At 42.4% G+C, this 27,913-nt stretch overlaps 1 protein-coding gene across 1 annotated transcript; it reads right to left on the bottom strand.

Annotated features, from left to right (window-relative positions):
• Positions 1 to 732: 732 nt before the first annotated feature.
• On the bottom strand, positions 733 to 27,683 carry GINM1 (glycosylated integral membrane protein 1). Its single transcript, XM_008006686.3, has 8 exons — positions 27,515 to 27,683; positions 20,646 to 20,705; positions 20,386 to 20,482; positions 13,988 to 14,139; positions 12,974 to 13,130; positions 12,229 to 12,359; positions 10,375 to 10,538; positions 733 to 1,384 (listed from the first exon to the last, which is right to left on the bottom strand). Exons 1-8 carry the CDS (start codon positions 27,635 to 27,637, stop codon positions 1,273 to 1,275), a joined length of 996 nt encoding a protein of 331 aa, XP_008004877.3. The 5' UTR covers positions 27,638 to 27,683; the 3' UTR covers positions 733 to 1,272.
• Between the last annotated feature and the right edge of the window lie 230 nt (positions 27,684 to 27,913).

Below are 27,913 nucleotides of genomic sequence, written 5' to 3'. Positions count from 1 at the left end.
AAAAACCATTACTTTCTTGGATAATGTTTTCAAAATGATGGGTTGCAGTAAAAATATTTTTTAATGAAACAATAGAAACTATCACATAGTGAGAGATGAGTTATATGTACTCATTCACATTGTAAAATATTAGTATGTCAATATGAGTGATGGTTTAAAAAGGTAATAAAACACTTTTAGGGTAAACAGCACTGTATCTAGAACCACAAGACCAAGGGCACAATCTAACTCATGGTATCACTGGACTCATTCAGTTTGAGCCATGCTTTCAGCCAGTGTAAATGAAAGTATACTTACTCCTGCATCTCGGTCATTCTTACCTGGGCAAAGGTTTTATATCGGTGTAACCGAAACGGCTATACTTTTTTCCTCAAAAAAAAAAAAAAAAAAAAAAACGGTTTATTTTGGAGTGAGAACATGTCATAGTTTTAAATCTTGGCGTATTCAAGGTAAGTAGTCTTGGTACAGGATACAATCAAATCATGATACACTTCAGTGATTTTATACTGAGTCACACACTTCATATAAAGGCACACTACTAAATAAAAAAATAAGTGTTAAGTTCTTGAGCTTTTAAATTAGAATTTTATAAAGTGCTTTTCATAAAGTCTTATATATTATAGTAATTAAGTGGATATAATTCCCTTAACAAAGGCACCTTGAAAAGTTATTGGCACATGAGATTTTGTCTGGTCTTTTTGTTTTGATAATTTCAAAGTCTCTCCACATGTCTTCTCTTCCACTTTAAGTCTTCCTTAACAATTCATCATATGAATAGCCAGCCCTTTTAGAGAATAAGGTCAACTTTTTTTTTTTTTTTTGAGACGGAGTCTTGCTCTGTCGCCCAGGCTGGAGTGCAATGGCGTGATCTTGGCTCACTGCAGCCTCTGCCTCCTGGGTTCAAGCAATTCTCCTGCCTCAGCCTCCCGAGTAGCTGGGATTACAGGTGTGCACAGCCACACCTGGCTAATTTTTGTATTTTTTTTAGTAGAGACGGTTTCACCATGTTAGCAGGATGGTCTTGATCTGACCTCATGATCCACCCGCCTTGGCCTCCCAAAGTCCTGGGATTACAGGCGTGAGCCACCGCGCCCAGCCAAGAATAAGGTAAAGTTTAACTTGGCACTGTAAAGGTCAATTTTCAGACAGTCTTAGAGTTTAGCAGTTTCTCTAGTGTATAAACTGATTCTTAATGATTTAAAGAAAATTATATTCAAGTGGCAAATTTGGAGGCAATAAGCTACTTTGGAGTCCATGATATGAAACAGCGTTTTAAATACATGTTTTATCTTCAGGGTTTTCAGCTGTTTTCTCAGGACCATCTGGATATAAGTTGATAGCTGTCACAGGTATGACATCCACTTTATCCAACTGAAGAATTCCTCTGAAATAGAAAGTGATTAATTACTATCAAAATTAAATGTTTCCTCTGCCTGTAGTTTGATAGTGAGAAAAGGCTACTTCAAGGTTATAATATATACCTAAGGTTAGGTGCTTTTGCTGCATTCTATTTAAAAATTCATAGTGGTTGTACAAACTCTGAGCCCAAAGTCACTTCAGCCAAACTGGCTGAGAGAATAGAAAGGCATCGAGGAAGTTCATTATTTCCTATTTTAGGGAAGAACAGGGTAAGTATAGATCTCCAAGACAGAGTTAGGTTCCTAGATACACCCAGGCTGAGCAAAAAGCCTAAGCCTAAGCCCCTTTCTAAACAATACTCACCACTAGAACACAACCTTAGGTCTTTAGATAGTGTTGCTCTTTTTGTTACTTAAAATCTCTGACCAGAGAGTACGTCTTTGGATTGAATCTAGGACCCTATATTGTAAATTTGGTGTTATTCTAATAAGAACACCAACAGAGGTTAGTTGTTAATAGAACCAAACAAGATTCTAAAGTTCACAGGGGAGTAACTGCAAGAATAGCCATAAGATTTTTTTAAAAAGAACAATGGGGAGAAGACAAAGCTGCCTTAACTAGCTCTCTTTATTAAAACATGATAGTAGGTCAGGTGTAGGGACTCATACCTATAATCCTAGCACTGTGGGAGGCCGAGGAGGGCAGATCACTTGAGCCCAGGAGTTCAAGATCAGCCTGGGCAACATGGCAAAACCCCATCTCTACTAAAAACAGAAAAAATTAGCCGGGCGTGGTGGTGCACACCTGCAGTCCCAGCTATTCAGGAGGCTGAGGTGGGAGGATCACTTGAACCCAGGAGGTGGAGGCTGCAGTGAGCCGAGATCGTGCCACTGCACTGCAGCCTGGGTGACAAAGTTAGCCCCTGTCTCAAAAACAAAAACAAAACATGAGAGTAAAAGTGTGCTACTGGCACAGGAATAGACAAATAGATCATTGGGACAGAAAAGAGTCCAGAAAAAGACTTAACATATGGAAATTTAGTTTATAATAAGGTAACATTCTAAGTCAATGAGAAATTACTAATGGAAAAATGGCCTCTGTTTGGGAAATAAAATGAGAACTCTAGCTTTAAAAGTATACAGAAAAGTAATGCTAAAAAATAAATTTTGGCCGGGCACAGTGGCTCACGCCTGTAATCCCAACACTCTGGGAGGCCAAGGCGGGCAGATCACTTGAGTCCAGGAGTTCAAGGCCAGCCTGGCCAACATGGTGAAACCCTGTCTCTACTAAAAATACATAAATTGGCTGGCCGTGGTGGTGCACACCTGTAGTCCCAGCTATTTGGGAGGCTGAGGCAGGAGAATCGCTTGAACCCGGGAAGCGGAGGCTGCAGTAAGCAGAGATTGCGCCACTGCACTCTAGCCTAGGCAACAGAGTGCGACTCTGTCTCAAAAAATAGAAATAAATTAATTAATTTTAAGAAAATATAATGGCTGGGCACAGTGGTTCATGCCCTTAGTAATCCCAGCACCTTTGGAGTGGGCCTACTGCTTGGGCCCAAGGAGTGCAGCCTGAGCAACATAGTGAGACCCTGTCTCTACACAAAATAAAGTTTTAAAAAAAAAATGGCTGGGCACAGAGGCTTAGGCTGGGCCCGGTGACTCACACATGCAATCCCAGCACTTTGGGAGGCAAGGCAGGTGGACCACTTGAGGTCAGGAGTTCGAGACCAGCTTGGCCAACATAGTGAAACCCATCTCTACTAAAAATACAAAAATTGGCCAGGCATGGTGGCGGGCATCTGTAATCTCAAGCTATTCAGGAGGCTGAGGCAAGAGAATTGCTTGAAATCAGGAGGTGGAGGTTGCAGCAAGCCAAGATCACACCACTGCACTCCAGCCTGGGCAACAGAGCAAGACTCTGTCTCAGCAACAACAACAATTAGCCAGGCATGGTAGCAAGTGCCTGTAGTCCCAGCTACTTGGGTGGCTGAGGCAGGAGGATCGCTTGACCCCAGGAGGTCAAGGCTGCAGTGGACCTTGATAGCACTGCCACTGTACTCCAGCCTCGGCAACAGAACAAAACCCTGTCTTTAAAAAACAAAAAACAAACAAAGCCCCATAATTTTACGACAGGAAAGTCTGGCCTACTTAGTAGGCAAAATAAAAACCCTAGATGCCATAAATGCCATAAATAACATGAATTGCTTAGACTTCGAATTTAAAGCTTTTGTATGATATGAGATACCATAAATGAGCAAAACACAAATGATAGGCTGGGATTAGTAAAAAAAAAATCTGCAATGTGCATTATATATGTATAATAGACAAAGAGCTCTTATATAATAATAGTTACAAAATGCAACACAATTGAAAAATGGCCAAAGGCTCGAAGTAAGCAAGTCATGAGAGAATCATATATAACCAATTATCACAAAGATGTTGAACCTACCCAGACCTAAACTAGCAAAGATGCTAGTAAGATGAAAATGCAAATTAAGATGAATTATATTTTTAGTAGCAAAACCAAAAAAGATTATCATCAGGTTGTAAGGAGTTAATACAATTACTTGTGACCCAGTAATTTTGCTTTTAGGAATCTATTGTACATAAATACACATGTGTAAAGAAATATATGTGCAAGAATATACTAGAACATTACTGGGATTAACATGAAATTGGAAATTACGTAAAGTTAGAGGAATGGTTTTGTCAAGGTATATCTATACTGTGGAACACCTGTGATATTGTGACTTGTAGGTTCCTCTGGCTTCCTGGAATAGCTCCTAACGCCCTTAAATCTCCAAAGTGGTAAGTGTCTTTTGGATGCTAATGATGACTGATGGTGGGGGGGGGGGCGGAGATCCTGGATAGCCTCCACAGGGGAGCTGGTTGCCAGGGGTATCAACCATGAGATCAGTCCCATCCCCCAACCTTGAGGAAGGGAATGGGGTACTGAAGGTTGAGTTGATCACCAGTGACCAATGATACAATCAATCATGCCTGTGTGATGAAACCTGCAAAAAAACCCCAAAAGGACTAGGTTTGGAGAGCTTCTGGATAGCTGAACATGCAGAGGTATGGGGCCTGGATAGAGGTGCACCTAGGGAGGGCAGGGAAGCTCTGAACCCCTCTCTCCCTTTCCATATCCTGCCCTATGCACTTCTTCCATCTGCCTGTTCATGTTTCCTTTGTAATAAACCAGTAAGTGGAAGTGTTTCCCTGAGATCTGTGAGCCGCCCCAAAGACGTCCCAAGCAAATTAAGCAAACCCAAAGAGGAGGTCATGGGAACCTCTTTAACCCAGCTGGTCAGAATCACACATCATAATCTGGAGCTTACAACTGGCATCTGAAGGGGGCCAGTCTTGTAGAACTAAGCCCTTAGCCCATGGGAATCTGAAGCTATGTCCAGGTGGCAAGTATCAGAACTGAAAGAATTACAGGACACCCCGCTGGTGTCCACTGGAGAATTGGTTATTGGTGGGGAAAAATCCCCACACACGTATTGGTGCCCAATGTGAAGTACTCCAGAGTGTCAGAGTAGGAAAAAAACCAAAGTATTTTTCCTATCTCCTTTAGAACTATGCAGCCATAAAAAGAATAGGTAAGCTATACATAATTATGACATGTCAGTTAAAAATAATACTAAGGGCTGGGCACGGTGGGTGATGCCTGTAATCCCAGAATTTGGGAAGCCAAGGTGGAAGGATTGCTTGACCCCAGGAATTTGAGACCAGCCTGGGAAAACTTGGCTCTACAAAATATAAATTTAAAAAATTAGCTGGGCATGGTGACACACACCTTAGTCCTACCTATTCAGGAGGCTGAGGTGAGAGGATCACTTGAGTCTTGGGAGACTGAGGCTGCAGTGAGCTATGACTGAGCCACTGCACTCCAGCCTGGGTGTCAAGGTGAGACCTTGTCTCAAAAATAAGTAATACAAAATAAAATGGAATTAAAATAACTAAGGGGACAAAAAAGAATATATGTAGTGATAAGATAAGGTCTTAGGTCTATGATTCCCAAACTGCACTGAGGTCCCTGGGTTGGTGACCACACTCACGGCGGCACCACAGAATATTATAAATTTTCAAGAGACTTCATGTGTAATACTAGTTTGAGGTTACTTCATGGTTTTAACATTAGACTGCAAAACATTCAGTGAAGTCAATCTTTCCAAAGCTGGGTTTTGGTGGTGCTAGATTTGGAAAGTTTTTCCCCTCCAAACCTCATGTTAAAATTTAATCCCCTATGTTGGAGGTGTGGACTAATAGGAAGTGTTTGGGTCATAGTGACAGATCCCTCATGAACAGATTAATGCCCTCTCTGGAGGGGAAGGGAATGAGTTCTCATTGTTCATTACCTGGAGAGCTGGCTGTTAAAAAGAGCCTGACACCTCCCTGCTGTTCCTCTTGCTTCCTTTCTTGACATGTGATCTCTGCACATGCCGCTCCCCTTTGCCTTGCGCTGCTGCTGAGTGGAAGCAGCCTGAGGACCTCACCAGAAGCCCAGCTGATGGCAGCACCATGCTTCTTGTACAGCCTACATGGTTCTTGTAGAACCATGAGCTAAATATATAAATCTCTTTTCTATATAAAGTAACCAGCCCAGGTATTACTTTATAAGCAACACAAAATGGATAACACAGGTGGTTACTATGATAAAAAGCAAATACTGTACAAAACTAACACTAAAAAAGAAATGAGGATGTCAATTTCCAGCTGATGCCAAGGTATGAGGTATTGTGTAGTGCTCTATAGGCATTCACATCCCACTAGTACTTCTTAAATTAGTAATTTAAGAACAAAATTGCCAGGTGCTGTGGCTCATACCTGTAATCCCAGCACTTTGGGAGGCTAAGGCAGACGGATTACGAGGTCAGGAAATCGAGACCATCCTGGCTAACAAGGTGAAACCCTGTCTCTACCAAATATACAAAAAATTAGCTGGGCATGGTGGCGGGCGCCTGTAGTCCCAGCTATTCAGGAGGCTGAGGCAGGAGAATGGCGTAAACCCAGGAGGCAGAGCTTGCAGTGAACTGAGATTGTGCCACTGCACTCCAGCCTGGGCAACAGAGCGAGACTCTGTCTCAAAAAAAAAAAAAAAAAAAAAAAAAAAGGACAAAATTTAAAAATCTTTAAATTTGTCTTTTGGTCTAAGTATAGGGGCATTAAAAAAAATTACTGGCACACTAAGGATACTGTAAACCAAGACAGTTTGGGAAACCTCTGTATTAAGTGAAAAATGCAATGCAGAACAATTAACAATCTGAGTTGATAAACAATTATTACTATCTAGTATACATTTACACTAGTACATAGAATTCGGATTAAAAATGTCAACTCAAACAGTTGACAATGACTACCTCTAGGTAGAAGAATAAGAATTGAAGAACAGAGAAGGGATATTTTCAGTTCATTGCTCTCTATAGTTCTCTATTACATCCTTTTCTACCAGGAAGCATCTGCAGTACAACTGCAAATTTGGTTTTTCATTTTATATTGCATCTGTTCCTGCAGAGAAACCCATAACAAAACAATGGCAAGAGAAAAACATTGGCCGGGCGCGGTGGCTCAAGCCTGTAATCCCAGCACTTTGGGAGGCCGAGACGGGCGGATCACGAGGTCAGGAGATCGAGACCATCCTGGCTAACACAGTGAAACCCCGTCTCTACTAAAAAATACAAAAAACTAGCCGGGCGTGGTGGGCGCCTGTAGTCCCAGCTACTCGGGAGGCCGAGGCAGGAGAATGGCGTAAACCCGGGAGGCGGAGCTTGCAGTGAGCTGAGATCCGGCCACTGCACTCCAGCCTGGGCGACAGAGCCAGACTCCGTCTCAAAAAAAAGAAAAAAAAAAAAAAAAAAGAAAAACATTACAACACCATTTTCTATGCAGGTATACATAATAAAGTTCAAAAAACGTTTGGAACTTCCTGGCAGCCAAAGGGGAAAAAAAAAATCTTTAATTATAGAATTTTTATTACAGGTCAAGCATCCCTATTCCAAAATCCAAAATGCTCCAAAATCCAAAACTTTTTTGAGTGCCAACATGATACTTAAAGAAAATGCTTGGCCAGGCACAGTGGTTCACACCTGTAATCCTAGCACTTTGGGAGGCCAAGGAGGGAGGATGGCATGAGGCCAAGAGTTCAAGACCAAAATGGCCAACATAGCAAGATCCCATCTCTCTCTCTCTCTACATATATATACACACACCCACACACGTATATATATTTATATAAAATATATACAAGTATTATATATATATATTTCCATATATGCAAAGGAAATGCTCCTAAGAGCATTTTGGATTTTAGATTGAGGATGCTCAACTAGTAAGTATAACACAAATATTCAAAAATCCAAAAAAATCTGAAATCTGAAACACTTTTGGTTCTAAGCATTTTGGATAAGGATACTTCTGTATCAGAAAGGAATGGGAATGCCAATTCTTCAGTGGAAATATAAACTAAGAGGTGGGAGGGGCAATTAATATTTCTTTACTCTGCAGGTGCTTTGCTTGCTTCATGACTTTGACTTTCAACAATCCTTCAAGTGAGGCATTAGTTCATCATTACACCTGAAGAAGTCGGAGGTTCAAAGACCTCATAAGAAGCAAGTGGAAAAGTAAATGTTCAAATTAGGTCTTCTTTTCCAAAAATCCTGTTACATAAAAGTATAATGCAATGTAGCTAAGCCAAGAACTGTGGTCATCTGCATTGAGATTTGTTTCTGTTAAGATAATTAAAATGACTAATGGGCCAGGCGGGGTGGCTCACGCCTGTAATCCCAGCACTTTGGGAGGCCGAGGCGGGTGGATCACCTGAGGTCGGGAGTTCAAGACCACCTGGGCCAACATGGTGAAACCTCGTCTCTACTAAAAATACAAAAATTAGCCAAGCAAGGTGGTGCATGCCTGTAACCCCAGCTACTCGGGAGGCTGAGACAGCAGAATCGCTTGAACTCAGGAGGCGGAGGTTGCAGTGAGCCAAGATTGCGTCATTGCACTCCAGCCTGGGTGATGGACCGACACTCCAACTCAATAAATAAACAAATTAATTAAATAAATAAAATGACTGACTTGGGAAAATACTAACAAAAATTCATTTTAAATTTTATTATAAAATAATTTTTGACTAAAAAATATACAAAAGGAAGTCAAAGTCAGTCTCTCCACCTCTGCTCTCATTCCCACTCATTAAAGATAACATTATCTCATTCCAGAAATTTTCTATGCATTTATATACACATAATACTTTTGTTTTACCTAAATGTGTTCATACCGCTTTGCCATATTTCCCCCCACATAATAGATTTTGGACTTATTCAGCCAGAGAAAATCTCATTAGCCCTCACTGACAAACAGTTAAGAGGGTTTTTATTTTGCTTTTACTTTTTTTTTTGAGAGGGAGTTTCGCTCATTTCCCAGGCCGGAGTGCAATGGCGCGATCTCGGCTCACCGCAACCTCCTCCTCCCGGGTTCAAGCGATTCTCCTGCCTCAGCCTCCTGAGTAGCTGGGACTACAAGTGGGTGCCACACGCCCAGCTAATTTTTTTTTTTTTTAGATGAAGTCTCACTCTGTTGCCTAGGCTGGAGTGCAGTGGCGCAATCTCGGCTCACTGCAACCTCCGCCTCCCGGGTTAAAGCCATTCTCCTGCCTCAGCCTCCTCAGTAACTGGGACTACAGGCGCCCACCACTACGGCTAATTTTTGTATTTTTAGTAGAGACAGGGTTTCACCATATTGGCCAGGCTGGTCTCAAACTCCTGACCTTGTGATCCACCCGCCCCAGCCTCCCGAAGTGCCGGGATTACAGGCATGAGCCACCATGTCTGGGCTAATTTTTTTTTTTTTTTGATACGGAGTCTCGCTGTCTCCCAGGCTAGAGTGCAGTGGCGCCATCTCGGCTCACTGCAAGCTCCGCCTCCCGGGTTCACGCCATTCTCCTGCCTCAGCCTCCCGAGTAGCTGGGACTACAGGCGCCCGCCACCACGCCCGGCTAACTTTTTGTATTTTTAGTAGAGACAGGGTTTCACCGTGTTAGCCAGGATGGTCTGGATCTCCTGACCTCGTGATCCACCCATCTCGGCCTCCCAAAGTGCTGGGATTACAGGCGTCAGCCACCACACCCGGCCTATTTTTTTTTTTTTTGAGACGGAGTCTCGCTCTGTCGCCCAGGCTGGAGCACAGTGGCCGGATCTCAGCTCACTGCAAGCTCCGCCTCCCGGGTTTACGCCATTCTCCTGCCTCAGCCTCCCGAGTAGCTGGGAGTACAGGCGCCCGCCACCTCGCCCGGCTAGTTTTTTTGTATTTTTTAGTAGAGATGGGGTTTCACCAGGTTAGCCAGGATGGTCTCGATCTCCTGACCTCGTGATCCGCCCGTCTCGACCTCCCAAAGTGCTGGGATTACAGGCTTGAGCCACCGCGCCCGGCCTTTTTTTTTTTTTTTTTTTTAGTAGAGATGGGGTTTCACCATGTTGGCCAGGATGGTCTCGATCTCTTGACCTCATGATCCACCTGCCTCGGACTCCCAAAGTGCTGGGATTACAGGCATGAGCCACTGTGCCCAGCCTCTTTTGCTTTTATTTTCTATTACAAACAATGCTGCAACGAGTATCCTGCTTGTCTACTGAAATTAACTACATTTTAAACTGATACTCTGGGGTTGAAAATACATCATGAAGTCGTCTGGTTTTGTTCACCTCTGATCATACACTTGCATTTTCCATTACACATATTTGTTTCCTTCCTCCGCTACTAGATTTTAAGTTCTTAGCAGAGTTTGTCTTACTCACATCTGAATCTCTAAGAATGTCCTGATTCCAATAGCTATTCAATAAATGTGTTTCAATTTTGCTAATATTGGAAGATGGGCTAGAAAAACAGTAGGTGTTATTTTCCCTCCCATTCGTCTTACCCTCTCTAATTTTTATATTTTCTACTTTAAAACATAGCAAATATGTCTCACTTTTTAATCATTAAAAATACTAACATTTCAAAAATAAGAAATACTTACTTGTATTCAGAAACTGGGAAAAGCACCTTTAAGATGGTTATTACCACAGCTGCTCCTGTAATTCCAACCACCATGATGTTCAAAAACTGAAAGAATACTGGGAAAACACTGCTCCAGAACCTACACAGATCTTTTCTAAACTTTTCCATCCACTGACACATTACCTGAAAAAGGAGTTTTGATTAGATATGCAAGTTGCATCGATCTCTAAGAATAAACTTTAAATTTTTAGTGTTTTAGCTTTGGGATGATGAGAATATTCTATATTTTGATTGTGCTGGTAGTTACATGGGTGACTACATCTGTCAAAACTAATTGTATACTTTAAACGGTGCATTTTATTTTAGAATGTGCCTCAGTGAAGTTACTTATAATTTTAAAAATTATGTTCTAACAATATAAGCACAGAAATGTTAATAGCCTGTAAAATTATTTATATTGTTTTCTAATTACAAATCAAAAGAAAATAATTGCTAATTGACAAGAGATTCGTTAGGCTAGTCCGTTATAAATGAAATGGAGCAGAGTCAACTATCTGTTTCCAGTACCTAGAGCACAAGAGAAAGAAGAGAAAGACAAACATATTAATAGCTTTTAGAACAAATGGGAAGTTCACTGTGTACAAAACATGTTTCTATACTTTAAGAGTGAGAGAAGAACCCAAGGTGGGCACTCATGGCATGGGCTATGAAGACAGCCTGCTCCGGGGCTGACCTGCTAAGGGAGGTTAGGTAGACAGGGTAAAGGTGCTACAGTCCACACTGACCCCAAATATGCAATCCTGACCTTCAGTGAGAACTACTACTCCTTTAAGACCAACCATAGACCCTGCTCATTTAAAATGAATTTTGGGTAGGGGCCTACTTAATACACAGATATCAGGATACTCTCTGAACCCATGAATATATTCCTAGTAAGCAGTATAAATGTCACAGGTAACATTCGAGAAATTAGTAGATGCTAATGCATATTTAGATGTAGTACCCAACTTATTTAATCCTTATAACAACTTCATGAGATACTACTTTACACTACTATTCAGATTAAGTGGGTGCCCCACTGTACAGATAAAGAAACTGAGGTTAGAGAGATTAAGAATTTGTTCAAGGACGGCACAGCAGCTCATGCCTATAATCCCAGCACTTTGGGAGGCCAAGGTGGGTGGATCACTTGAGGTCAGGAGTTTGAGATCAGCCTGGCCAACATGGTGAAACTCTGTCTCTACTAAAAATACAAAAATTAGCCAGGCATGGTGGCATGCGCCTGTAATCCCAGCTACTTGGGAGGCTGAGGCAGGAGAATCACTTGAACCTGGGAGGCGGAAGATTAAGCTGAGATCACACCACTGCACTCCAGCCTAAGTGACAGAGCGAGACTCCATCTCAAAGAAAAAAATTTTTTTGTTCAAGTCACATAACTAGTCTGCGGCAGAACCAGGTTTCAAGCCTGGGCAGGCTGACTCCAGAAAGTACATTCTCAACCACCTGAGCTGAATCACTGGGCAAGATCCTGAGGGCACAATGCACATGTGTGTATGCAAGGTAGCAGGTGCAGAATAAACACAGAAATCTGGATATGAGAAAGAACTGTGGAATTGATCATTCCAACTACATGAAATCCAGCACCTTGATAATCATGATCTGACTACGATATTATTAAACAAAGCTTGAAGAGGAAAATAGGAATACCTAAAAGTATCACATTAAGACCAAGATGAGTCCCTTATCACCAATACTCCATGGTTCCATTTTCATAATTTCCACTCCATTTGAAATGCTAGATCGATTTTCTTCATCATAACCATGAATGCTTATGATAACACCAAATAAATACAACACCAAATACTTGATTTACCTTATATGAAGATGGAGGCTCTGCTCTGAGAGGAGTTTCAGGTAACTTGCCAGGTAAAACATCTTCATCTACAGTGGTTTCCACATTCCTGATAAGATACTGGCTGGTGGTCTGCAGTGAACTAACACTTTCTACCCAGGAGAAAGAGCAACATTACCAAAATGCTGGTGTCTTATCCTACTAGACCTAAGATTACCAAACCAATAATAGCATTTAGGATAGTAAGAACACATATTTTACCATGGGAGAAAGAATGAACATATCTGAATGTTCACTGATTTAAATGCCAGAAGAGAGCTATAAACGAAGACATGTATAAGGAGCTAAAGCAGTTATGATTCTGTCACACAGAAAGCCAAAATTTTAGAAGTTCTACGTTTCTGTGAAAAAAGGAATAGTTCTTCATCTGAATGAACCTTTACAATAGTCTTATTACATATTTTGTGATCAGTACCCAGAGTAAGAGTGAATAATTACTGAAAAATGTCACTATGCAAACAGCACTGATCACATTCTACTAAGGCTCAAAATAGAGTCCTAAAATCCTTAAACGGACATATGAAGCAACACATGTTATGAAGCATTTTTTAAAGAAGCTCATTTCCAAACATATTAACTATTAATTAAAGATCAATAGCAACTTTTGCAAATAGTGTAAAAAATAACAAAGTTCAAGAGTATATATAAAGCTACCAACTAAATAAATAATCTCCTTAATACTTTAAATAATGGTCTTTTAAGTTACCTTTTTTGGAAAGGTTAGGAAGGGTAAATAAAATGTCACTGTCTCGAGAAATAGAGTAGAGCATGCTTTCTTCCAAAGGGAGGGTATAGTTCGAATGTCTGAGTATTCCCTGGTTCTTAACTAAAATATCAATTTCAGTGACATCCTTTTGTTGAACCTGTGAAAGAAAATATAATTATTCTTTATTTTAAATAGTGGCACAGCCCCATAAAAATTTAAAAGCAAATTTTCCTCCCAGATCGATATAACTAAAACATGTGTCCTATTCAGATAATTATTCTTTCTTTTTTTTTTTTGAGATGGAGTTTCGCTCTTGCTGTGCCCAGTCTGCAGAGCAATGGTGCGATCTCAGCTCACCGCAACCTTCGCCTTCTGGGTTCAAGCGATTCTCCTGCCTCAGCCTCCCGAGTAGCTAAGATTACAGGCATGCACCACCACGCCTGGCTAACTTTGTATTTTTAGTAGAGACGGGGTTTCTCCCTGTTGGTCAGGCTGGTCTCGAACTCCCGACTTCAGGTGATTCGCCTGCCTTGGCCTCCCAAAGTGCTGGGATTACAGGCGTGAGCCACCATGCCCAGCCGACAATTACTCTTTATTTCCCCGTACTCCCACTTTGGGGCACTTAACTTGCAACTTTAATAATATTCCTGTCTGCTTTGACACTTACTACTATAAGCTTAATCTCGATTCTACTTCATTTACATACAGAGACTTCATTTACCATAGAGGAAATGGTAGCAGAACTATGAGCCAAACTGAATCTCTTTCCTTACTTTCTCTTTAATAATGTCCATACATTTTAAAGTGATATAAACATATGTGAATAAGGGAAATTTAAAAAATGCATTTCAAATGCTAAAATAAATATATAAAAATTGTAAATAATTGGATATAGGCAACATTAGACACCTTCCTTATCAAGTCAGAAACAAAATAACTGAACACATGCATAATACCTAGCACAAATCTAAATCTTTATAATTTAATTCCCAATTAATAAACATACTATCTTACTTGTTTTCCATCAATCTCTACTACCTCTTCTTGAATGACAATTAGCTGCAAACTGGAACCAGATGTCATAGGCCACTCATGAACTAAAATCCTTACACTGACAATTCCAAAATATTCTTTTTCCTCCAAATTTTCAAGATTTTCATTCTTCACTATAAAAAAAAAAGTAGTGACAACTTTGAACAAAAATTACCACCAAATTTGTTACTGAGTTTGATTATTTTGATGACATTTACATGGAACAAGACAGTTGTAAACCAATTTCTTTGGCTTTCTTCATCCCTGATCTCAATGCCGTTTCAGATTTATTAAAAACAAAGACAATCTGACAAATCTTTATGACTGCTTACACTCATTTGAACGGGCAAAATGTGTTGATCTTTAGACTTTGTATGAAATACCACACTAGCAACATCTTTCCTATTTTTTTTTTTTTTTTTTTGAGATGGAGTCTTGCCCTGTCGCCCAGGCTGGAGTGCAGTGGCGCCATCTTGGCTCACTGCAACCTTTGCCTCCTGGGTTCAAGGGATTCTCCTGCCTCAGCCTCCCGAGTAGCTAGGATTACAGGCTTGCACCACCATGCCCAGCTGATTTTTTGTATTTTTAGCAGATGGGGTTTCACCATATTGGCCAGACTGGTCTTGCTAACTCCTGACCTCAAGTGATTCACCCACCTTGGCCTCCCAAAGTGCTGGGATTATAGGCATGAACCACCATGCCCGGCCCATCTTTTCTATTCTTTTACACAGGTTGGCAAGGAGGAACCAACAAGGCATAACTATAAAGCCAGCCAGAAGATACAGCCAATCCCATGTTTTAACACAGTAAGCACATACATTCATCCATTCATGTATCCACAAAATCCTGTGAGAAAAGATGCCCAAGCAGTAAGAACATTGAGTTCTTTTCTCAATCCTTTCCCCGATAAGTGACTCATTACTATTAGAGAAAGCAGGTATGGGGAAAGAGGGTCGGGGAGGTCTGTCATTTCTCTCTGGTAATGGATAATGGGGTAGGACTAGCTATTGTCCATGTTCTTCTCTAGCTAGAAAACCCCTACTCCTGCTCCAGTAGAAATGGGGTATAGTACCTGCAACTGGTTTATAGAGCCAATGGTTACTCTATTAAGGTAGAAGTGCTATCGAAAAAGATAAAGCAACATACACCAATGCACCCGCCACAGATGGAGCATTTTGTTTCTATCCCTCAAATAATCTGAAGATTATTTGCCAAACAGGAACCCAGATGTACAATCTGAATGCACACCCAGCTGTTTAATCTGATTCTGTGCTTCTATAGGGCTACTTCCTTTGTCTGGAATATCTCAATATCTAGTTCATTAACTACTTACTATTACAAGATGTACCTACCTGTTCTCCCCTGCTTTAGTCCCCCCTCCAAACCATTCAGACAACAGTGCCAGGCTCATCTCACTGTGACGTGGTTTTCAGTCCACAGCCTCCTGCTCGTGCACCTTTAGTGGCACTTCTGTGAGGTTCCCAGTCCTCTAACTGGTCGTCCTCAGGCTCCTCATGTGGCCCCTCGCTGCTCCTCTCTCTAGTGTGCCTGACTAATCCTTCATGCCCTTTGAAAGGCACCACTGCCAAAGGTACCCCCCTCTCATGGTCCATCCCCACGTTTCAACCGACCATTACACTCGTGGGTCTGCCTCGTAGAACAGCAGGTGCTGTGTCACCATGTCCGTAAGCCCAAAGACTAGGGTACAGGAGACTCGATGGGTGAGAAAATGCAGTCATATAAATATACCCAAGTGGCAATTCTTCAGCCTGCAAATTTGGTGCCCGATATAGTTTGGATGTTCCCCCGCAAATCTCATGTCAAGATGTAATTCCCAATGTTGGAGGTGGAGCCTGGTGGGAGGTGTTTGGGCCATGGGGGCAGATCCCTCATGGCTTGGTGTTACAGCACCCCCCTGCCACTCTCGCTCTCTCTTGCTCCTGCTCTGCCACGTGAGACACTGGCTCCCCCTTTGCCTTCCACCATGAGTAAAAGCTTCCTGAGGCCTCCTTAGAAGCTGAGCAGATTCTGGTGCCGTGCTTCCTGTACAGCCTGCAGAACCATGAGCCAATTAAACCTCTTTTCTTTATAAATTACCCAGTCTCAGGTATTTCTTTATAGCAATGTGAGAAAAGCCTCATACAGTACCTCTAATACTGAGTAAAATTAAATAAAAAACAACAAAGCCCTTCATATTCTGACTTCCTTACTATGGTAGGCAGCTTTCAAAAATGCCTCTAGGAGTCAGACATTTCTGCAATTCCTTCCTCAAGTGGGCTGGACCTAGTGACTAGTCAGTTAGTTACCTCTCTATCTATCCATGAATGAGACAGTCTTTTTTTTTCCTTTTTTTCTTTTTGTTCTTTTGAAAGAGACAACCTTGCTATCTTGCCTAGGCTGGTCTTGAACTCCTGGCCTCAAGTGATCCTACAGCCTTAGCCTCCCAAATAGCTGGGATTACACGCACGAGCCATTACACAGAGCCTAGTGACTTGTTTCTAACATACAGAGCATAGCACAAGTGATGGAATGTTACTGCCACAATTAGATTATTAAAGACTGTGACTTCTGTCTTGCTAGAACTCTTTTTCTTACTGGCAGTCTCTCTTGTCCTCTCAATGATGAAGCTAATTTGTCACGTTGTGAGACGCTCTATGGGGAGTTTCATGTGACAACGAACTGAGGAAGGCCTTCAACCAACATCTGGTGAGGAACTGAGGCCTCTGTTCAAGAGTTCAGAAGGAACTGACTCCTGCCAACAACCACATGAATGAGCTGGGAAGCAGATTTTTCCCAGATGAGCCCTGACATGATGGCAGCCTTTTGAGAACCATAGACCCCGCTAAGCCAAGCTCAGATTCTCGACCTACAGAAACTATGAAATAATAAATACTGTCTTAGGCCACTGATTTCTGGGTTAAACTGTTATGCAGCAATAAATAACAAATACACCAACTAAAGAAAAAGTTTCTTTAAAGAATTAAAGAAGATTTGTTGTTGCTGCTGCATCTAATGTTTTGAAGATTCCTGTTGTAACTGGGTAAGATGAGCATTTATTTCAGTTATCATAGAAACAAACTGAGTGCAATGACTGGGATGACTAAAATATGGCCATAAGAGAGGAGAGAGGCTGCAATCCACGTCCTGTTTCCAGTGAATACAACAACAAAAGAATTATTATTTCAATAGTACTAGCATTTCCTTTCTTAGCTACCATGGATCAGCTTGTAGTACACCAACCCTCTTGCAATGAACCACTTGCAAAGAACCGCTAGAAGATGTAAAAAATACACACCCACATAATACACACAAAACCTGTATCTGTCTAGAGGCATCAGAAGCTAAAGACGGCCAGCACTTCAAGGGCGAAGAAAAGAGCTCCCTGAGATGAGCACAATATCCTACGTGACTTCTTCCCCCGAAGGCATTTGCCAACTCCCAAGCAGAACAGGTGAAGAGGTTGAAAAGCTGAGTAGAAAGCAATGACTAGGAGACAAGAAAGCTTGACAAAGTGTCTGGCAGTCTCACCCAGCAGGGGAGAAAATAAAGTGTTAAAACAAAAATGCTAAACTATGCTTCCACAGCCAGCAAAAATAGCCTTCTAAAATGAAGGCAAAGAGATGTTTTCAGACAAATGAAACCTCAGACCATTCACTGCTAACAAACCTGTACTGAAAGAAATACTAAAGGGAATTCTTTAGGCCGAAGGAAAATGACAACGAGGGCACAATGCATGTGTGTGAGGGTAAGGGAGGAGTTGCAGAATGTACAGAGAAATAGGGATAGAAGAAATAAATTTGGAACTTGAAATTCCAACCAAATGATATAGAGGGGAGCACAGATAGGAATAAAGAGCAATGAAAAAGGTAACCATGATTAACATGAATACTGGACTGCATAAAACAATAACAATTATGTCACATGGGGTTTAAGAACACAAACAGTTAAAATACATAATAATAACCCAAAGGCAAAAAGGGAATAAATGGAATTTAAGTGTTCTAAGGTTCTTGCATTGTTTGGGAAGTGATAAAAGTACAAATTTATTTATTTTTATTTTTTAAATTCATTTTTTGAGACAGGCTCTCACTTTGTCACCCAGGATGGACAACAGTGGTATAGTCACAGCTCACTGCAGCCTCTATTTCCTGAACTCAAGGGATCCTTTCGCCTCAGCCTCCTAAGTAGCTAGGAAAACAAGCCTGTGCCACCACACCGGGCTCATAGGTTTCCCTATGTTGCCCAGGCTGGTCTCGAACTCCCAGGCGGAAGTCATCCTCCAGCTCTGGCCTCTCAAAGGGCTGGGAATACAGGCATGAGCAACCATGCCCAGCCAAAAGTACTAATTTATTGGTAGCAAGGGTAACCACTAAAAGAACAGTAAAATTATGTAAAACCAAGACAGAAGGGAACTAAGATACCAAAAGTAATTAACCTAGATGAAGGCAAAGGGGGAAGAAAAAGAAACACAGAACAGTTGGCACAAAGAGGAAATAATTAAGAAGGAGGATTTAAATCCAAATGTATCAGTAATTTTATTAATGTAAATAAGTTAAAATCCCAACTAAAAGGCAGACTGACAGAAACAACAAATGGGCTGGGCGTGGTCGCTCACGCCTATAATCCCAGCACTTTGGGAGGCCGAGGCGGGCGGATCACCTGAGGTCAGGAGTTCGAGACCAGCCTTGACCAACATGGCGAAACCCTATCTCTACTAAAAATACAAAAATCAGCCAGACATGATGGCGGGCACCTGTAATCCCAGCTACTCGGGAGGCTAAGGCAGGAGAATCACTTGAACCCGGGAGGAGGAGGTTGCAGGGAGCCAAGATCGTGCCACTGCACTCCAGCCTGGGCAACAAGAACAAAAAATCCATCTCAAAAAAAAAAAAAAAAAAAAAAATCCTATGTATATTCTTTGTATTTGCTATTTCATCCAAATAATATGGCATATTCCAATGCAACATATCTGCTTACCTTTAAGCAACTCAAAATTTTTAAAGGTTAAAAAGAAAATGTTCTACTGACATAAGGATAAGGGTAAAGTAAACTGAAAACTAGATAATCAGACAATTCATTTTCTTGGCTTTTGCTATCCGATTTACTACCTTTATGCACTTTTTTTTTTTTTTTTTAAGCCAGGGTCTCACTCTGTTGCCCAGGCTGGAGTGCAGTGGCGATCCTCCCACCTCTCAGGAGTAGCTGGGACTACAGGCACACATCACCACACCCAGCTAATTTTTGCATTTTTTGCAGAGACAAGGTTTTTACCATGTTGCCCGGGCTGGTCTCCAACTCTGGGCTCAGGCAGTTCACCCGCCTCAGCCTCCCAAAGTGCTAGAGCCACCATGCCCCACCTCTATGCACATTCTTACATCAATATCAACTTACCAGAAATGCAGTTTCATCAATGCTGATCTTATGGAAAATAGTGAATATGCCAGAAGCAGCCAATATAAAATAAGAATAGAGTTTTAAACACATTAGTGTTATTGTACATTCTGATTGTGTGTGTGTGTGTGTGCGTGTGTGTATGTGTGTGTTTTAGAGATGGGGTCTTGCTCGGTCACCCATGCTGGAGTGCAGTGGCATGATGATAGCTCACTGCAGTCTCAAACTCCTGGGATCAAGTGATCCTCTTGCTTCAGTGATGTATATTTTTACTTTATTTTTATTTTTTTTGTGACAGAGGCTCGCTCTGTCACTCAGGCTGGAGTGCAGTGGTGTGATTTCAGCTCACTGAAGCCTCCACCTCCTGGATTCAAACGATTTTCCTGCCTCAGCCTCCCGAGTAGCTGGGATTACAAGCGCACACACCACATTTTTAGCAGAGACGGGGTTTCACCATGTTGACCAGTTTAGTCTCAAACTCCTGACCTCTCGTGATCTGCCCACCTCGGCCTCCCAAATTGTTGGGATTACAGGAGAGAGCCACCGCGACCAGCCTATTTTTACTTTAAAATGGAAATATATAACATCCAAAAATTGTTTTGCTAATTTAGTATTATTAAAAACAGAACAGGCCAGGCACAGTGGCTCACATCTGTAATCCCAGCACTTTGAGAGGCAGAGGAGGGTAGATGGTTTGAGGGTAGGAGTTCAAGACCAGCCTGGCCAACATGGCAAAACTCTGTCTCTACTAAAATTACAAAAATTAGCTGAGTATGGTGGAACATGCCTGCAGTCCCAGCTACTCTGGAGGCTGAGGCATGAGAATCATTTGAACCTAGGAGGTGGAGGATGCAGTGAGCTGAGATCACACCAATGCACTCCAGACTGGGTGACAGAGCAAGACTGTCTCAAAAAACAAACAATAACAATAACAAAAACAAACAAACAAAAAAACAGAGCAATTATGGAAATAATTTAGTAGTACTCACCTATCAAAGTCTGACAGCTTATTCGGGTTACACCACTATTTACAGGTAAGTCATTTACATACACCTGTCCACTCTCATAGGTTATGTTAAGAACAACCTTAAAATAAAGCAGCATACACATTAATTCCAATATTTATAAATAATAGCAAACTCTTCATGTCAAAAAAGATTAACTAAATTAGATATGCAGGTTAAAAAAATCAAATAAGCTGCATAGCACTTAGCTAAATTATATATTAAAACCAGAAAAGGAGACAAACCTGCTGTTTAGATATGTCCCCATCATCTTTCAGTGTAGTTACATTAATTCTGATGCCGTCCTGTAAAACAAGTATTGTGTAAATTGGATAGGTCTACATCTCACAGATTGAGAAAAACATGGCTTTCTCTTTTCCCTCCAATTATATCTATTGTACAATCACTTATAACAGCATTAAGAGAGTTTAAAAGACCATCTTTTCCATTTTAGAGCCATTTTTCCACCCTTATTTACAATTCCAATTTTTTATAATTTTTTTTTTTTTTTTTTTTTTTTTTTTTTAGAGAGTCTCACTTTGTCGCCAGGCTGGAGTGCAGTACCGCGATCTCAGCTCACTGCAATCTCCGCCTCCCAGGTTCAAGCAATTCTCCTGCCTCAGCCTCCCGAGTAGCTGGGATTACAGGCATGCACCACCACACCCAGCTAATTTTTGTATTTTTAGTAGAGATGGGGTTTCACCATGTTGGCCAGGATGGTCTTGAACTCCTGATCTCGTGATCTGCCTGCCTCGGCCTCCCAAAGTGCTGGGATTACACATGTGAGTCACCACACCAGGTCTAATTTTTTATAATATATATTTTTTCTATTTACTTGTGAAAAGTATCATATGAGTATATAATATGCAAATGTAGAGTTTAAAAGATAAGCACTCCTGTAAGTACCACCCAGGATAAAATATAAAATATTACCCCTGCCTTGGCAGGCTCTGCATAATTGCCCTGTATCCCCCCAGAAGGAATCCTACACCCAATTCCATTTGAATCATTTCTTGCTTTTCTTTATAGTTTTACTACCTGTGTGTCTCTCTCTAAACAATATGTTGCTTAGCTTTATCTGTTTCTGAGCTTTATGTAAGTGGGATAACAGTATATGTATTCTTCCCTAACTTTAGCTGATACTGTTGATGCACATAGCTATAATCACAGTAGTCCATTTCTGACTACCAATTTACTTATTTACTCTGCTACCCATGGACATCTGAGTTGTTTCCGACTTTTTTGCTTTTATAAACAAAATTGCACTGACTTTTTTTTTTTTTTTTTTTTTTTTTGAGATGGAGTCTTGCTCTGTTGCCCAGGCTGGAGTGCAGTAGTGATCTCGGCTCACTACAATCTCCCCCTCCTGGGTTCAAGCGATTCTCCTGCCTCAGCCTTCTGAGTATCTGGGATTACAGTATCTGGGATCACCACACCTGGCTAATTTTTTTATTTTTAGCAGAGATGGGGTTTCACCATGTTGGTCAGGCTGGTCGTAAACTCCTGACCTCGTGATTCACCCACCTCAGCCTCCCAAAGTGCTGGGATGACAGGCGTCAGCCACACCTGACCAAAGTTGCACTGACCCTTTCTTGAGTGTGCTTCTTATACAAGTATCTGTAGTGCTCCAATTTTATTGCCTCTCAAGGTATGATCAAAAGCAGTATACCCAAATATTGAAGATGACATGCCTTATATAGAGAAGCAAGCACTATCTTAAGAAGTATTTACCACTGACCACAGGAACTACAATCTGTCATTTGTAAATCAAATTTTTTCCTAAGTTTATTCACAAATAGACATTGTTATTCTAGAATAAAAACAATACTCCTCTCAAATACTTTTTCTTTGAGGTTGTATTAACTTAGAACATAGGAAAACTGTTCATAAACATCAAAAAGATGTACTTAATATACTTGTATATTAAGTACATCTGCTGGCCCTGAGTATCCTCAATACTTTATATATAATTTCCAACAAATGAGAGAATAAGACTGGTGAAATTTCATGAGGTTGAGCTCATTCCAGGAGTAACTTGTGGAACAGGATTCATACCACACAAGACCCACATCATACATTTAGGGTGACTTTGGTTCACTTCCCAACTAGAAGCCTAGGAAGCTTTCCAACTAGCAATTCCCCAGAACTAGCCGGCTTTCTCCTGGACCACCTTGATCTAGAGGGTTAGAATCAATAGTGCATCTAAAACAAATCATCATTCAACGAGCCATCAGATTGATAGCTATATTGTTTTATGTCCAAATTCAAGTCATATGGATCTCCTCTGCAAACTAGAGAATGTATTAATTATAAACTACTATTCTTCTAACAGCCCAGAAGTAAGCCTCCAATGTTGTTCTAGGAAACCATTTTATAGCTTCGGCCGTTTAGCAGTGAACATACACAACATTGTTAGCAACTTACTGAACTTTATATATACATATATATATATATCTCACCTACCTAGTAAAATTACAGAGTTTGAAAAAGACAATTAACAGACACAAGCACACTATATTTTCCAGAGAACCAAGTTCAACGAAATTCTTTTCTGATATTTCTGAATGATTTCACTGCAAAAGGGAAGCACGCTCCTTACTGCCTCCTGACCAGGAGTTCAGAGCCAGGTCATATTTATTGTTCTTGAGAACTTCTGATTGAACTGGAAGTTCAGGCTTGTGAGCCAGGGCTGCATATACTTAGAAAGTGCTTGGGTGTTGCAGGAAGTCAGGGACCCCGAACGGAGGGACCTGCTGAAGCCGTGACAGAAGAACATAAATTGTGAAGATTTCATGGACATTTATTAGTTCCCCAAATTAATACTTCTATAATTTCTTACGCCTGTCTTTACTACAATCTCTGAACATAAATTGTGAAAATTTCATGGACACTTATCACTTCCCCAATCAATACTCTTGTGATTTCCTATGCCTGTCTTTAATCTCTTAATCCCGTCATCTTCGTAAACTGAGGATGTATGTCACTTCAGGACCCTGTGATGATTGCGTTAACTGCACAAATTGTTCATAAAGCATGTGTGTTTAAACAATATGAAATCTGGGCACCTTGAAAAAAGAACAGGATAACAGCAATGTTCAGGGAACAAGGGAGATAACCATTAAGTCTGACTGCCTGGAAGCCAGGTGGAACGGAGTCATGTTTCTCTTCTTACAAAAGCAAATAGGAAAAATATTGTTTAATTCTTTTTCTCAGCAAGGAACAGCCCTGAGAAAGAGAATGCATTCCTGGGTGAGGTCTCTAAAATGACCGCTCTGGGAATGTCTGTCTTATACATTTGTAGATAAGGGACAAAATAAGTCCGGGTCTCCGGTAGTGCCCCCAGGCCTATTAGGATGAGGAAATATCTGCCTAGTAAATTTTAGTCAGACTGGTTGTCTGCTCTCAAATCCTGTCTCCTGATAAGATGTTATCAATGATAGTGAGTGCCCAGTGGGACATGAAACTTCAATAGCAATTTTAATTTTGCCCAGGTCCTGTGATCTTGCTCTGCCCCCATTTGCCTTGTGATATTTTATTGCCTTGTGAAGCATGTGGTCTCTGTGACCCATACCCTATTCGTACACTCCCTCCCTTTTGGAATCCATAATAAAAATTTGCTGGGTTTGCGGCTTGGGGGGCATCACAGAACCTGCTGACATGTGATGTCTCCCCCAGACACCCAGGTTTAAAATTTCTCCTTTTGTACTCTTTCCCTTTATTCCTCAGAATTCCAGCCGACACTTAGGGAAAATAGAAAAGAACCTACGTTGAAATATCAGGGGCTGGTTCCCCCGATACTTGGGGACACTGAAAAGTTTCTCCCTAACCATCTTCAATTATTCTAATTCCTTTACTCATAGGATGCCCACTGGGGACATAAGTGGGTTCCTAAGAATAAAGGTAATAGACAGGTGGTTTAAAATACATCTGAGTGAAATATATAGTTATGCATACAAGAAAGTAAGTGTCCTCTGAATGCCTCTCTTTGGTGACCAAGTTATTTTAATATTAGAAGAATTTACTATAAAGACTTTTATTTTTTGGTCAGGCATGGTGGCTCATGCCTGTAATCCTAGCACTTTGGGAGGCTGAGGCAGGTGGATCACCTGAAGTCAGGAGTTTGAGACCAGCCTAGCAAACATGGTGAAACCCCATCTCTACTAAAAATACAAATATTAGCCAGGCATGGTGGCACGTGCCTGTAATCCCAGCTATCTGGGAGGCTGAGGCAGAAGAATCACTGGAACCCGGGAGGCAGAGGATGCAGTGAGCCAATATCGCACCACTGCACCGCAGCCTGGGGGACAGAGCAAGACTTCATCTCAAAAAAAAAAAAAAAAAAAGTGACTGGGCACAGTGGCTCACACCTGTAATCCCAGCACTTTGGAAGGCCAAGGTGGGCGGATCACTTGAGGTCAGGAGTTCAAGACCAACCTGGCCAACATGGTGAAACCCCGTCTCTACTAAAAATATAAAAAAATTAGCTGGGCATAGTGGCGGGAGCCTGTAATCCCAGTTACTCAGGAGGCTGAGGCAGGAGAATCACTTGAACCTGAACCCAGGAGGCAGAGCTTGCAGTGGGCCCAGATCACGCCATTGCACTCCAGCCTGGGAGACGACTGAGACTCTGTCTCAAAAATAAAAAATAAAAATAAAAATACAAAAATTAGCCAGGTGTGGTGGCACATGCCAGTGGTACCAACTACTCAGGAGGCTGAGATACGAGAATCGCTTGAACCTGGGAGGCAGAGGCTGCAGTGAGCCGAGATTACGCCACTGCACTCCAGCCTGGGCGAGACAGAGTGAGATTCTGTTTCGGGAAAAAAAAAAAAAAAAAAGGCAATCTTGTATAACCTCAACTTCTGACAACTGCATACATAAAAACCAAAAAATGCTTATAATCCAATAAATCTGAGTCATTGGAAGAAGGCAGAATTTTCCTGACTTCAACCAGTTTAATTTATATCAGGCTAGATATGAGGATGGACAGATGTGATAAAGCTAGTAATGTTAAGGGTAGTCTGGTTCTGCACTGTTCAATATGGTACGCACTAATCACTTGTGACTATTTACATTTAAATTGATTAAAATTAAATAAAAATGTAAAAACAGTTCCTCACTGGCACTGGCCACATCTCAAGTGCTCAGTGGCCACAGCAGTCCAGTGGCTACTCACAAGGTGAGAAAAGACATAACCATCAAGGCAGAAAGTTTTACTGGACAGCACTTATACAATATATGGGACCACTGTGAAATTCTTTCCTATTTGGAAATGTTTCACAATAAGACGTTGAGAAGACTTAGATCAAAGGACTTCAGTTTCCCACAAACACAGTCCAGGTAATGGGATTCTCTTTCTAGTTGTTCAGCATTCATTTAATCTGTGAAACTGTTTATTGTTGAGATAGGCTCTTGCTATGTTAACCAGGCTTATCAGCCAACACCCAACTCTTGGTCTCAAGCGATTCTCTGGCTTTGGCTTCCCCAGTAGCTGGGATTACAGGCATAAGCCACTGCACCCAGCTTAATATGTGAATTTCCGAGTTTAGATCTGGACTTTCCAAAAGTGAAATGAAGGTCCAAGAAGGGAGAACTGAAATAATAAAATCACTAAGAGCCAGCTGACAATGCAGTGTATTTTAAGCCTGCAGTCAAAATGTATTTTCACAGATTATATAGACCTAAACATCGCTTGACACATAGGTGTCAATTATGAATCTTTAAAACTTGAAAAATGGGAAAATAATGTCCATATTTCCAGAACTTTTTAGAACTATTTCACTTTTATTTGGTCCCTTGGTGCCTGTCCATCACATTCCTATTGTTTAACCAGATGCAACTGTGATCCACATATAATTTCAGATACAGGTGGTTCTTACGGCAAGCAATGTCTGGCTTCTTGGAATGCCCTGCAGAACTGAGACATGCTCGTCATTTTTGTACCCACATGGGGTAATGTCATTATTCTAAAACGTTAAAACTTGCTTTGTTTTGTTTTTGTTTGAGACGGAGTCTCGCTCCGTCACCCAGGCTGGAGTGCAGTGGCACGATCTTGGCTCACTGCAACCTCTGTCTCCCGGGTTCAAGCAATTTTCCTGTCTCAGCCTCCCGAGTAGCTGGGACTACAGGCACCTGCCACCACGCCCGGCTAATTTTTCTATTTTTAGTAGATACGGGGTTTCACCTTGTTGGTCAAAGTGACATTTACCGTGCCCTTCACCTTTATATTTAGAGTGTTCGTATTCAAGTCTTGAGGAGTAAGATAAGGTGTACCGACATAGTCTCTTGTCATTCTCAGAAAACTTGCACTTTAAAATATTCAAACTTTTCCCTACCACTCTACTGAAAAAAGGCTGATACTGGCCTAGGTAGGCATGACTCTACGGCAGAAATGGTGAGCATCAGCCAAGTTTCAATGTTAGGATGCCTCGATTCTCCCACCTCAGCCGGCATCAGAAGCACCTGTAGGACTCGCCAACCCGGACTGCTGGGCCCCGCCCCCAGAGGACGGGCTGAGTTCCCAGCGGATGCCGACGCCGCCGATCGCGCCCCGCCGTGAGAACTTCTCCTCCAACATCTGACAAAAACACTATGTCGCAAGAGGGCCGGGTCTCTGCCTCTGCCCACCTCAGCCCAGCGAAGCCCCGCAGCCTCGGGACGGCGGGCCCTCGCGATCGCAGGCCGCGCAGGCACAGGTGGCCTGGAAACGCGCGAAGTGGGCATCTTCCACACTTCCCGAGCACGCAAACATTCCCTGCCCAAGCGCCGGCTCTACCCCGGGAAGGCGCCATTACGAAGGCCTGCGATCACCGGCAATCGCGCGCTTAGACGGCAAAGCCCCGTCAGGTCGCGCGCCGGCTTGGGCCGCCGGAGAGTCGGTGTGGGGTGGCTCGAGGCTCACTCACAGCGACGCAGCCCCAGTAGGTCCCTTCCCTCTTACCTCGGCCTCCCACGCCGCCCCAATTTCCTGGGGTGCTTCTCCCCACACCTCCTTCGGGGGCCCGGACCCCCGCCCCTGCCCACCGGTGGGATGTGGAAAGCGTCACTGTGGACTGCCTGGGCCTCCCGGAGGGTCGGAGTCGTAAAGCGGCCAGCCGGGTCCGCCCTGCCCTACCTGTGGGGCTCCGGACAGCAGCGGCGGCGGCTCGGGGGCGCCCGTCGTCAGCCACCCGGCGGCGGGTAGCGCCACGAACAGCAGCAGCCCGAGGGCGAGCGGCCCCGGTGGAGCGCCCTCCATCTTGGACAACCGGGGCAGAGGGCAGCGGCGGCCGGGAGGTGAGGGCGGAGCCGGCCGGCGGGCGGGGCGGGGCGGGGTGGGGCGGGCTGTCCCCTTCCAGGGAGGCCACGGAAGGCGCGGGGAGACTCCGAGATCCGGCTCGCCGGGGAAAGGCGTTTGCGCACGCGCAGCGCCGCGCGGCGTCCAGGGTCGGAGTGAAGTCTTGGAAGGTACGGCCCCTCATTAGACCCGCCCTCAGGATTGGACAGGACTCCAACTTGAGCGATGCAAATATTC

Source organism: Chlorocebus sabaeus, chromosome 13 (genome assembly GCF_047675955.1).
Source record: "Chlorocebus sabaeus isolate Y175 chromosome 13, mChlSab1.0.hap1, whole genome shotgun sequence".
NCBI lineage: Eukaryota > Metazoa > Chordata > Mammalia > Primates > Cercopithecidae > Chlorocebus > Chlorocebus sabaeus.
The sequence above is the reverse complement of the archived record's forward strand: the minus strand, read 5'-3'. Positions and strand labels throughout refer to the sequence as shown.

Coding starts and splice junctions, on each gene's coding strand:
- GINM1 (XM_008006686.3), bottom strand. CDS start 27,637: ATGGAGGGCGCTCCACCGGGGCCGCTCGCCCTCGGGCTGCTGCTGTTC. Junction 20,483..20,645: donor GGGACATATCTAAACAGCAG/GTTTGTCTCCTT, acceptor CTTTATTTTAAG/GTTGTTCTTAACATAACCTA. Junction 12,360..12,973: donor TCCTAACCTTTCCAAAAAAG/GTAACTTAAAAG, acceptor TCTCCTGGGTAG/AAAGTGTTAGTTCACTGCAG.